The 13,133-nt window shown below is 38.1% G+C and overlaps 1 protein-coding gene across 1 annotated transcript in view; it reads left to right on the top strand.

Annotated features, from left to right (window-relative positions):
* The window catches only part of LOC310964107 (phospholipid-transporting ATPase ABCA1), a gene marked incomplete at both ends in the record, with an annotated part of 149,223 nt that overhangs the window by 80,462 nt on the left and 55,628 nt on the right, over nt 1-13,133 (top strand). Inside the window, 3 exons of the mRNA XM_083937104.1 lie at nt 304-493; nt 10,311-10,405; nt 10,709-10,814. Coding sequence (XP_083793230.1) covers nt 304-493; nt 10,311-10,405; nt 10,709-10,814 — 391 coding nt within the window. The remainder of the gene's footprint in view (nt 1-303; nt 494-10,310; nt 10,406-10,708; nt 10,815-13,133) is intronic.

Here is a 13,133-nt window from a genome sequence, read left to right as displayed (position 1 = left end):
CAGAGGCATTATTCAGTAGTCTTTAAAGTGTATTACTTGTAACAAGCATGCCACTCCTCCAATGACATACAATATCCAGTGAACGGAATGTAATATCTAAATTCACTGTCTTCATTAGGATTCTCCCATCCCTCACATTTTCTTCACTACGTATCCAGCTTTACTTCTTCAAGTTTCTTTTATAATCATGCTACACAACAGTTACAATTACAGTAAATATAAGAGAGCAAATTGTGTTTTTCAGCATGTGGTTGGCATATTTAGCAGTTACACACTCATATTCCCTCTATTTTAATCTCTTAGGAAGTTACCATGTTCCTCCAGTGGCTCTGATTGGTTTACTCCATCCGTGGATCAGTCCGTCACTGACATCTTCCTTAATGGGAACTGGAGTATGTCTAACCCCTCCCCCTCCTGTCAGTGCAGCACACCCAAACGTACGATCATGTTACCTGACTGTCCACCTGGTGCAGGAGGACTCCCTCCACCTCAGGTTAGTCTCTTACCCTGGAGTGTGTGCATTTTGGTAGAAGGGTGTTGTCCTAGGTGAAGAAATATAGTGATGCATAGTATTTATATATCAGTATGTAACTGTACATTGTTCTTTTTTTCCCTGTTCAAGTATACTTAAGTGTTAATAGGCTAAATTGGCACATTTTACAAAGTTATTAAAGTACACTTTAATAAAGCATAATAATAGAGCATAACAAATGAATTGAAAACAATTATACTCCTCAGAAGTACTTTCCACTTTAAGTGTTTGCAAAGTACTATACTTTTTATAAGTTACTGAAATGCAGTTTAAATTGGACTTATATTTAAGTAGTTTTTTAAGTATTGTTAAAAACACTTCTAATGAAGTGAAAGTACACTTTAATAAAGGCTAGTAATAATGTATTACAAAGGACTTGAAAAAAGAATACATTTCATACGTGCACTAAATTACCACTATAGGTATTTACAAATTAATATCCTTTTTTAAAAATATGCTAAAGTATGATTTACCATGCACTTACAATAGAGTAGGCCTTTTACAAGTACAAGGGCACTGAAATTCCATTTAAAGTGTTGTACAAATATTATTATTATTTTTTATTCTTTATGACATCTACTTTGAAGTATCCTTTTAAATATATGTTAATGTACTTTAAATTAAACCCAGAAAGTATAAGTATACTTTTAGTAACTTTTGTTTACTTAAATAATGTTTCTAATATACTAAGATATACTACTCTTTTACCTGGGTGGTAGATGGAGCCACCATTATGAGAATTTAATGGCATAGATTTGATGCCCTGTGACAGCCAGTGTGTCAGTCTCTGTTTGACTTTTTTTGAGCAAGAACCTGAAATTGTGCCTGAACTAGGGATACTGCTCCTGGCTGCCTGTGCATCCTGGACTAGGTATGTTTATCACAGAGGGATATACTGCAGCAAGAGAGTGGAATGGTCTAAGTATAAAAAAAAAAAAACCAAATAAATCAATGACACAACGGTACAATAAAAAATGCTTATCATGGAAGCTTTTGGCTTGCAGTCTGAATGTCCCAGTCAGCATCATTTTGATTTGAAAATGTTAAGGTACTTACTAACAAGGAATTTGCATTGCATTGCAAAATGTAAATCAGCCTTTTGTGCTCCCTCCCTTTTGTGAGCTAGCGTGCATGCATGAATGTAGGGCCAAAATTGATTCCACTGAAAATAGACTGAATCGGCCGTTGCCACTGATTTGTCTGGTTCCACTTGTCTGCTAAAAAGTCAAATAAAATATATCTATGGTATGTCCTTTACTCTTTCAGGTATATGCCAACCTTTCACCTTGTAGCACCTTTTAGGACATTATACGGCATGCACTGCCAGCAAAAGACTTTTGCAAACGACCTCTACTTTTCTGCTAACATCACAACGTTTCTGTCTCATCCTCCAGAAGTCAATACCAATCCTTTATAGGCTATTACTTTAACAATATATACATGGCCAAATGCTGCGAGGGTGAAGGTTGCACAGTCTGAACCGAAGAGACTTGATCCAGGTCAGGATCGATGAGCAAGTTAGAGACCCTGCATCCTTGCCTAGCAGCCACCACCTGCTGACTGAACCAATCACAATACAGAGAGAAAGAAAAAGAGAAAGACCATCATTTGGATCTAAATGGTTTGCACTGCTGTCTCCCAATGATAATGAGAAATCTAAGCTTGAGAGAGAATAGAAGGGGTAGCTGCCACCTCCACTCCAATTTTATTAGAGGTGCCTTTGTCTGTTTACTCAGGCTTTGTGGCATGTGCCTGCATTTTAAGTGATTTGATTTTGAATGTCTCGTTCCTAACCCCACCTAAATCTGCCAATATTTTTGTCCTCCTGGAGTCTTATGATGGTTGAGAATTTGTTTGTGGCAGTTAACCTCAGCTCACGAGAGAAAAGGAGCGGGGGTGTTCTGGTGTCTGATAACTGAGATTTGGCTGCAAAACAGCATTGCATTTACATGATAGCTTTTTCACAATTTTGAATCAGCTTCATTTTCATACAGAATAATGGTCTCTGTCGATTGGTCCTGCATCTGATCTTGGTAGCATGCATCAGCAAAGATAGTCCTGTGATAATGCAAAGCCACGGTGCAGGTTGGATATATTTCTGTTCATATGCAATAGCATCTCAGACACAGTGCTGTTTTGTAATTTAAAATGTATGATAGATTAAATATCACTTCTGCAAATTATTTCAAGGACTTTCAGTCTTCACTCATTTGGGGGTATAAAACAGACTAGATTGGACTGCTTCTCTGAAATTGTTGTGTAAATAACTTGAAACTTGTGGTCTGGTGTACAGCTTTGCTGCAGTATAACGGAATTAAAGAAGGGGGAGGGTGTGGCAGCAAATCCTGTGTGTGCAGGTATGTAAAACAAATATATATGAAAAACTGCATAAACTTGTTGTTAGTGTTTAATAACATAGGTAAAAAGAGTAATGTATATATACTGCCAAAAAGTGGTCATATATCCACGACATACCCCCTTGTAGCCATATCAACCCCTAACCATATCTTCCTTATCAAGCCCATGCCCTCTAGGTAGAAGAGGTATTCAGATCCTATACTTAAAAGCAGTCGGAAAAGTACTAATACTACACCGTAAAAATGCTAGTCCTGCATTAAAAATGTTATTGAAGTTAAAGTATAGTTGGTTAAATATGTAACAAACCATCATATTTTATTAACTACATATTTTTTGTGTGCAACAATCTTAAGTTAGCTAAAGTAACTTATAACGAAAATAAATGGATAAACGTAGTGGAGTATAAAGTACACTATTTCCCTCTGTAATGTTGTGGGGTGGGTAGAAGTAGAAGGTGTCAGGAGAAGAAAAGACTCAAGTTAAGTGCAAGTACCTTGAATGTGTACTCAAGCAAATATACTTATTTACATCACAATTCTGAAATGTACAATTACACAATGTCATGTCCACATGGAGTTACAGTTTTAAAATAAATGTACAATAGCCACACAGAAATGCCAACAGTCATGAGACGTCATATTCCCAGATATAATACAGCAGATCTGTCTTGTATTATGCCCATTCACTAAAGTGCTTGATATGTATTCTTATACATTTGAAAGGCTATTATTATCATTATTCAAAAGAAAAAAGGTCCATGTCTTCCACTTCTGCCAATTAACTTGAAATACAACATACATAGTAGTGAGATTTATTTTAGTAAAATATAAATCTTGCTGTCTGACAATTGTTTGCTATACAGCTTGCAGAGGAGCGATCGGGACTATATTCATGTATCTCTCAATTGCACATCAAGTGAAGACAGCCTAATCAACACTCTCCACTCACACTTAACCTACAGATAATTCCACTGCTTAATACATCTGCTTCACATCTAATATTATAATGGTCAGAGGTGATTCTCGAGTCTGTTGGGGCTCCAGGGGGCCCCTGGAACCAGCGTTGATCGTTAAACTGAATCATGCAAATCACTTGCAATTGGAGTAAAAACTTTTTGCATTGTCACTGCTGTAGTTTAATGTTGCCCCCTACTGGCCTGAGGCCCCCTATTGGCCTGGGGCCCCAAGCAGTTGACTGCCTCGCCTGCTGGCAAGCAGCACCTCTGATAATGGTATGACTGACCACAATTTACATTCTTTATTGCACACCTCTATTCTTTCCATATGAGCTACAGTGTAGATTTATTAATTATTTTTCACTGTTGTAGGACTTTACTCACTTGAGCTGCTTTAGAAACTGTACTATATAGTAAAACCAGTGAAAGACTTTGCCTCAGTTTTCATGTGCAACACACACATACACAAACACAAGCATGCACCTAACCAGAACAGTAGGGTAAACATGGTAAACTAGTTAGTAAGTCTGAACCACATGAGAAGGATAAGATGGAGCTTTGTATTTTCCAAAGATAGTAATTAAAGGTACTAAAGTAATATAAAACCGGGAAGTAACAGTATATATATATTATTACACTTTTTCAGAAAACAGAATTTTCTTGTAACTTTGATTCAACATAATAATTCAAATGAAAATCAGCAGCTTCTTAAAGCCTTTGGCATTTATACAATTTTATTTAAAGTTTTCAAATAGCATTACACAATAGACAGTTATGTCTAAGAAACTGTTTAAGAAAATTCCTTACAAGTTTTTAAAAGTGTCAGCTTTTTTATGTCTTTGATATAAGTTTTAACTGTCATTGTAAGTTCAATGTGCAAAGTGATTATGAAGTAGCTTCTTTCAGCCTCAGTTCCTAAGGCAAGTAAGGGACTGTTAAAAAGGGATAGTCTGGCCCAGCTAGGAACACTAACAGTCACATACAGATATATCTAAAATGATTTCGTCTCATTATTGCCATGGCATTTCCCCCCTCAATATTTGTCATCTTGGAATGACAAATGAGACATCCTTTACAGAGAGCCTCTGCAAAGTCAATGATTTCCCACAAATAGGACATGGAATGACACAGTTTGAAACTACTAGGCTCATCTGCCACTCCTTTATTTTCCTTTCCAACCCCCTATACCTCCCCTATACAATATCCCACGCTATGTAATGTGCCATTTCACACTCTCCACAGATCTGTAATGCCTCGTTGAACTTGTTTGAGTCTTGCTGTGTTCTCCTTCCTGTGACAAGGCCATCCAGGGCCACTTTAAAGGAGCAACTGTCCAGGTATCATGTTATAGGATGATTGTTGAGACAGTCAAACAAGAGAAGTGCCCTTTGTGTAACCTTTTCTTTCCCTTGACGTTTGGTCCCAGCTTATGACAGCACCGTCAAGGAGTCCCCCATTTGTTAAGGCACTATTTGTATCATTGTATCTTCCAGTACTCTGCTGGGCCATCAAGGTTTTTTTTTTCTCCCCTTCTTTTTTATTTAGCTCTTTTCCTCCCCTCCACCTGCGACTTCCATTTTAAACTGCCTTACTCATTCTTTCATTTAGTCGCTTCTCAGCCTGAATCTATTTATTATTTTATGTATTGCTACTATTTTGCTACTTTAACGGCTTTCTGCATTATTGTGTCATTTTCTATGTAGCTGGTACTTTTATTACAGTATACTAAGCCTCAATAAAAACCCAATTTATAAAAGGCAAATTCCTGTCTACATCTTGTTACTTTAACTTGCATCATTTCCTCTTTATTTACAACATCTTATTTTGTTCCAATCCATATCCTGTAAAATGATATTAAATGGACTCTCCTTTTTGCATGGAAACAACCTTGAGGACATTGAGTTTTTATAATGCAAGATAATAACCAGTCATCCCCCCCTGTGCACTAAAGGAAGTTTAAATTTAGAATAAGAAGCTGCTAAGAGGAAAATATTACAGAAGACAAGCGAGGAGAGGAAAGCATTTGTATGCAATACACATGCTGGTAACAGTCATGTCTCTCTGTTCATCACCTTCTTCGTGCATAATGAAACACTTTATTTGGCAGGGGTCAGTATTTGTAACACTGTTAGCCAGTAAGCTTTGCAGCCTTGTATTTCATCATCTTAAATCTTTACACCACTAGATTATGAGGTGAAATGGTTCTTTCAATCATGCTCCTTTGTTTCAATACAAATAAAAGACCCAGTTTACTAGTCTAGTTTATTTATAAATGATAGGAGAAATAATTTATTTTTATTATATATATATATATATATATATATATATATATATATATATATATATATATATATATATATATAATAAAATGGTCACTTAATTTTGCCAGAATAGTGCTGAATACATATAAGAAAAAAAATAACTTTGTCCAGCACTAACTTTGTCCAACCTTAACTTTGTCCAACACCAACTTTGTCCAGCGTTAAGTTTTTACCAGCGCTAACTTTGTCCAACACCAACTTTGTCCAGCGTTAACTTTGTCCAGCGCTAACTTTGTCCAACAATAACTTTGTCCAACACCAACTTTGTCCAGCGTTAACTTTGTCCAACACTAACTTTGTCCAACACCAACTTTGTCCAGCATTAACTTTGTCCAACACTAACTTTGTCCAACACAATTTTTGTCCGACCCTAACTCTGTCCAACACTAACTTTGTCCAAAACAAACTTTGTTCGACGCTAACTTTGGCCATCACTAATTTTGTCCAACACTAACTTTGTCAGACACAAACTTTGTTTTTGTGCTGGAAAAAATGTTCTTTATCGTTTATCCCATAACTCCCCAGGGGAAATTAAACCTCAGACTATGAGTATGTATGTCCATATACATGGGGCACATATGCACTTCATCATTGCTGCTTTGCTTACCAATAGTTTGTGGTCCATCACAGGGGGCAATAAATGAATGCAAGTCTAAGGCAGAGACCACCCACAGAAGCTGAGCACATTGTGAGGATATATTCCCTTTGACCTCAAAGCTTCTCCTGCTGAATAAATCATGACAAAGTGTACCAGTTTCTCGCTAGTTTTCTTTTTATCTTTTATCCTGCCCATCCGAATATGCCCTTGAGAAAAGACAGAAAAGATGAGAGCGAGAACAAACATGGACACACCACCACAGGAGGTAGTGTGAAATCATTGTTTATTTAACCTTCATAGATGAATAGGCCGTCATGTGTGCAGAGAAATTGATAAAGCTGACACGTTCACCGAATTACGATTGATGTCTTTATCATTTGGAGACTGGCCTAACTACTGCCTGCTTGCAAATTGTTCTCCTTGGTCTCATCTATCAGGATACTGAAGTTGGGCATTGGCTTACCATTTGTGTGGAAAAAAGAGAAGTTCTGAATGGAAAATGCAAACAGCATTTTCTATTTTAGTTTGTTGGTTAGAGAAAAAAAATTCACAATAAGTCTTTTCGGGTAAGAAAAGACCTATGGCTCAGTGGTGGAGCGGTCACCCCATATACAGAGGCTAAAATTCCTTGCTGCAACTGCCCGGGTTAAACTCAACGTAAGGCATGAAAATAAAAAAAAATAAAAAACTTAAAAAGAAAAGTAATATACATAGTATTATAATAAAGCATAATCCCAAAGCTGTGTATGGCATATGAATTCATAGCGGGAAATCAGCATGCCATATTATTACTTTTGTGTTATCATTTACTCGTTTAGACCATAACAAAACAGACTTTAAATCTGGGGCCATGCTTTTACACCAACAACAGCTGTTGGCAAAGACTAAATCCAACTAACTGCAGATCAGCTCTAACCCCCACCAGTCCATACTCAACCTGGGAACACAACGGGCTGACACATCCTGTCTCTGTCGGGCCCTGTTGATTTGTCTCTTCAACTCCCAACACGTGCAGATCCATTTTAGTGTAAGTCTACCTGTCCAGAGCCACCCTCTCAGCAGAAGGCAAGAGATACTCGGAAAAGCAGAAGGGTCATTGAATTGTGAGGCGAGGCAAATGGTGGTTGAGTCAGTGTTTTCCCTTGTTGTGGCAACAGAACAGAAGGGGGCTCGGATGAAAATCTGTCATTGGGGGCCAATATGTGGAACTCAATCTCTCATGATTCGGGACAGAATAGCCGGAGCAGCTTTTCGTTTTATTTGTGACCCAGCTTCGCCTACTACTCTGTATTAATATGCTATTATCTAATGGTATAATTTGGCTCAGTTTAAAATGGTTGTTGGGATTTTATCAAAATGGACATTCTTACACAACACAATGAAATGTGCTGAACTGAAGAGCAGCTCCTGAGATATAAATGATGAAACACATACACGCAATTACATAACAGGCCACTTGTAACTTCCAGTACAAACATATCATGTTAATGTTATAACGAGTTAAATAGCATTTACAACTTCACAAATACAGAAACATATTGCTTTGCATGAAAAAAACAACAATTTATCTGGTCATCACTTGCAAGGCTCCAATAACCTGTTTAATTATTGAAGATTCTGCTTCCCCAAGTTTGTTTTTGTTAGCGCACACTATATAAAAAATTGGAAATTTACCATAGAGGTACAGCTATAAACAGTGCCAGGATTAATATGAACACAGCACAGTCTCTTATCTCTCCAGTGCTCGAGCATGCCAACTCATTCAACAGATTTGATTACCCCTTAGTTTACATTTCCCTCACCCCTGTTTGCTTCCCCAGCTATCAAGTTACCACTGTGTTGTGGAGAACTGATGTCATGTACAATGCCAAGCACTCAGAAGCTGTTCCCAGGTAATGAACAAGAGATGCAGACCCCAGTATTGCACATAATGTTCCCATTCCAATCTTTTTGATTTGGGATATGGACCAAGGCCAAAATAATTAGACCCACACTGACTGTATGCTCACATATAAACTCACTGTACACACAGTGGAGTGTAAAAGCTCTTATTTTTGGTTCTGTTTGTTTCCGAGTTCCTGTGGCTTTCTGAAAGAGAAGCATGTTTGCTCAGAGATAAGCCAAGGTTGCTGTGCTGTTCGTTTTTTCTTATCTCTGATTCATAAGCCAGATGGGTCCTCTTCCTCGGCTTTCTCCTTCTGTTTGCTCTTTGCCTTGTGATTCAAGTTCTCCTCCTCCTTTTCTTCTCTTTTCTCCTCTGCTCTCTTCTCTAATTCCTAACTTATGTTTATATCCTCTATCCACTCCTGCTCTGTTTTCTTATTTATCCTATTTGTTTTTAATCTGTTTTTATAATCTCCTTTTATTATTCTCCCCCTTCTTGTTTAACCCCAACACATCTAATCCCCTCTTTACTACTTTTTCTGTGTCCTATGGAATGGCACTCTCATGTACAGTAAAACCCGATCAAAGAGTGAGTTATCTCTAAAGGGATATTTGGAGACAGAAATGAAAAGAGATGCAAAAAACAAAACAAAAAATTGGTCCTTCAAACTGATAGCCAGACGTATACTCCTGTTATAGACCCCTACTCTGTGTTGTAAGTGATAAAGAATGGGTACACTCAAAGGTAACAGATTAAACAACACACCATGGTTACCCAAAGCTTGCATATCAAGCTGTTTGTACAGAATGGTAGATAACCTGCATTAGGGGCACGCTGCTAAATTGCCTTGCAGTCGGGGGTCTATATTGCACGTTTATCAAGTATCGCTCTGGCAATTAGCATAGTGTTACCTCTAAATATGCAAGGCTAAAGCAGCTTGGTGTCTCTGTGAGAGTGTGTGTACTGGTACTATCAGTCTACACATCACAGAGTGCATTCATGGTGGTGTGTCGTACCCTCCCTTAATTGGATGTTTGAATGTACCCATTTATCCACAGAAGGGCATCTAATTAGGGTTCTTTGACATAAGACACAGCTTTTACATTTGTGGGGGGGTGTCTAGATTTCAGCCAGGCTTCCCATAGCCAGGCTTAATTGACTAATATGATAAGGGTTGAGAGAGTGTGTACCACAGTGTGTTCTTGCTCTTAAGTTTTGTTGATTTTGCAGCTACTGGATGAGTTTTTATGGGTGGTTGAGCAGTTGCACCTGCTGCAGTCAGTCTCTGGTCAGCCTTTCTGCGCATGATGCTGTACCACGCACAGGCATTGTTAAGTGCTACGGTATGCAAAGGTTGCACACTTCTGTGAGTAACATTAGATTACTTGACTTTGTAAAACGTGAAAGGCGTCACTGATGTCTTATGACGAATAATCATCAAACTTTTCTCCTTATCTGCTGGAAGTGTAAATAAGTAACTGTTTGCAATTTAATAAGTTGATAAAAGGTCAGTATTATGTTAACAGCTTGTTGTGCTGCATTTAAGTCCCCTGAAAAAAACAGTTTTCAGTTCAATGTCACTTTACAACAAGTAGTGTTTATTTGTTTCTTGAGTTATAACATTTATTTTATTTGTCTACTGTATCTCTCTATTTTAACAGAGGATCCAGAACACAACAGACACATTATTGGATTTGACTGGATGGAACATGACAGACTTCTTGGTCAAAACATTTGAACACTCGGGTAAAACAAGGTAAGGCGTGTCAGTGTGAATGCTTTGAATATCGACATTTCTTTAGAGGTTTTCACCGTGCTTTCACTTATCTTATTGTACATTAGGAACGAGTGACTTTCTTCAGGCACTTTGATTTTGGGCTTATGTGTTTTGAGCCACATTACTATCATGTTTGTTAGTGTCCATATTTCCACTGTAATATCTACCTTTCTTGTATGTCTGTATCTCATGTGTGTGTGGCTATACCGAGCAAGTGTAAAAATCAGTGGGTGTGTTTAACCTTGATATTACTCTTACCCCCACTTGAACCTGCCACTCCAGGTACGGAGGCATCTCTGTCGGAGCGGTCAACTCCCAAGTCCGTCTGACTGAGGCAGAAATTGAAGCTTCATTCAGGGATATAAAAGACCTTTTTGCTTTATTTCAGGTATGTAATAAATATTGGCATTCACAAAGTTAGTCTGTTGATGCCACAGTTTAGAATTAGTTCATCCCCAATACATATGTGTAAAGTTAAGGACGAGAACCCTCAAATCACTAGATGGCTCATCTAAATGTGGGCTTTATTTTAAAATGCAGTCTAATGGGTCATATTGTCTGAGGCGAGTAATTGGGTTAATATATCAAAAACAAAGCCATATTTTAGACAAATGTTGCAAAAAGTGACATCTAGGGATGGCAATATCTGTTGATCGTTGTCTAACACTAAAGCTCTTTCTAGTGACTAAAGAAGTGGTTCAGAAACGTTTTTTCTCTTTTCAAGGCTGCAGTTGCCTTTGGAGCAAGCTGCTCCTAATTGGAGCATAGCGTTTTTTTTTCAGTTATTTATGTATCTTGGATACAGGTGATGTTATTTGTAGTGGACTTTTGGACCCCGCTGTATTCTTAAACAATTGACAAATAGTGTAAGCAAAGAAGAGAGGAGGTTTAGATTCCTCAAATCCATTCAGTGGAGTGTCCATGGCAACAGGCTATGATTGTGCATCGCTTTGAATAAATCAAGGAATCTGGGTCTTCACTACACAAGAACATGCATTCATACTTTGCTTCTGCAAACCCTTTTCCTCTCACATTTATTTAACTTCATCTATCTCACTCTTTCATTTCAATTCATGCATTCATACTCTCTTACACAGGCACAGTGTTTCTTGAACTAGACTGGAGGTCAGAATTGAAGAACAAATTATTAATACTTGATTTATTCTGAAATACTGTTTTTTTTATCGTTCAGAATTTGATAGAATATTCGCTGTGGCTAAACCACTGTTGTACTACCATGTTTGTTTTTTTAATAAGCAAGGCACAAAAACCAACAACAACAGCAACAAAAACCTTTTATTTAGTGAAAAAAAACTGAGCAAAATTAGAACAGTAAATAAAACAGTATCCATTGTGTCAGAAGAGAAGATTTCAACAATGTTTTCTTAGGGCTATAGGATTCAAACTGAATAGGAAGTGTAGAGGCTCTTGCTTTGAATGACTTAAGCACATCTGCGCCGACAGAACATCACTAGTTTCTTACACTGCTCTGGTTTGATCTTGGTCCATTCTTCTTCAGTCTCTCCCACAGGTCGGTGACTGCAGTGGGTTTCTTAGTCACCAAGGATTTCCCAGAGATTCTTTATGAGGTTTTGATCTCGACTCTTGGCTGGACATTTCATTGTTTCAATATTCTTAGCTTAAAGGAATTGCCTAACCCGCTTTTCAGTGTGACAGGGGGCCTTGTCGTGCATGAAAATTGCAGCTGATTGGAGACAAGTGCAGTGAAGTTATTGCCTGTTGCCGAAGGAGGTTGACATAAACGTTTGCATTCCCCCTGCCTTGTAGCTGTACAAGAAGCCCAACTCCTGCTGCAGAAAACATCCCCCAAACCATGACCATTCCTCCTCCAAATTTAACTGACTTCTTTACACACTTTGGGTTCAGTCTTTCCCAAGTCCTATTCCGAACATAATGTTTCCCATCAGACCCAGAGAAATGGAATTTGCTCTCATCACTGAAGTGACCTCTGAACCAGTTTTCCTCTGTCCACACAACATTCCCCTCAGCAAAGTCGAATCTCATCTTTTTATTATTTCTGCCAATGAGAGGTGTTATCACGGCATAGTGGGCTTTCAGTTCAAATTGTCTTAAACAGAGAGATGTGTGCAGAGACAGATCCTTGCCCTGTTCAGCACTAAACTTGCGAGCAACTCCAGCTGCAGTGTTCAACCGATTCCCCATTAAGAGTCTTTGCATATTCCTGTCCTCTCGTGTACCTGTTTCATGTGGACTGGCCTTTTTGAGGGACTTAAATGGATCTGTGTCCTTGTTAAGTTTCAGTGTTCTTGAAACCACAGACACAATAACTGAGGGTCGTCCCCTTGGCCTTCATCTGGACAACCTGCTGTCTAAGGGTTTCAGTCACCTTAGAGCGACTTGCCATCTTGCCACCAAGTAACCAGGAGAGCTGCCAGATAAATAGGGTGTGTCCAACAATTGAGGAAATTGTCACCACGTGTCAGATTAACACCAATAACTGGCAGTTATGCTGACTGCTTTTTTCACAAAATAAAGGTTTTTGTTGAAGTGCCTTGGTTATTTAAAAAAAAAAATGCTAGGACAGCAGTGGTAAAGCCACAGCTGATATTCAGTCAAATTCTGAACACTAAATAACAGTATTTCAGAATAAATTAGGTATTAATAACTTGTTCTCTAATTTTGATCTCCAGTGTGCATACCAACTTACTTGTCCCCTCCTTGAATA

Source organism: Echiichthys vipera (genome assembly GCF_963691815.1).
Source record: "Echiichthys vipera genome assembly, chromosome: 22".
Classification (NCBI taxonomy): Eukaryota; Metazoa; Chordata; class Actinopteri; order Perciformes; family Trachinidae; genus Echiichthys; species Echiichthys vipera.
Note: the sequence above shows the minus strand (reverse complement) of the source record. Positions and strands in the feature narration are given on the sequence as shown.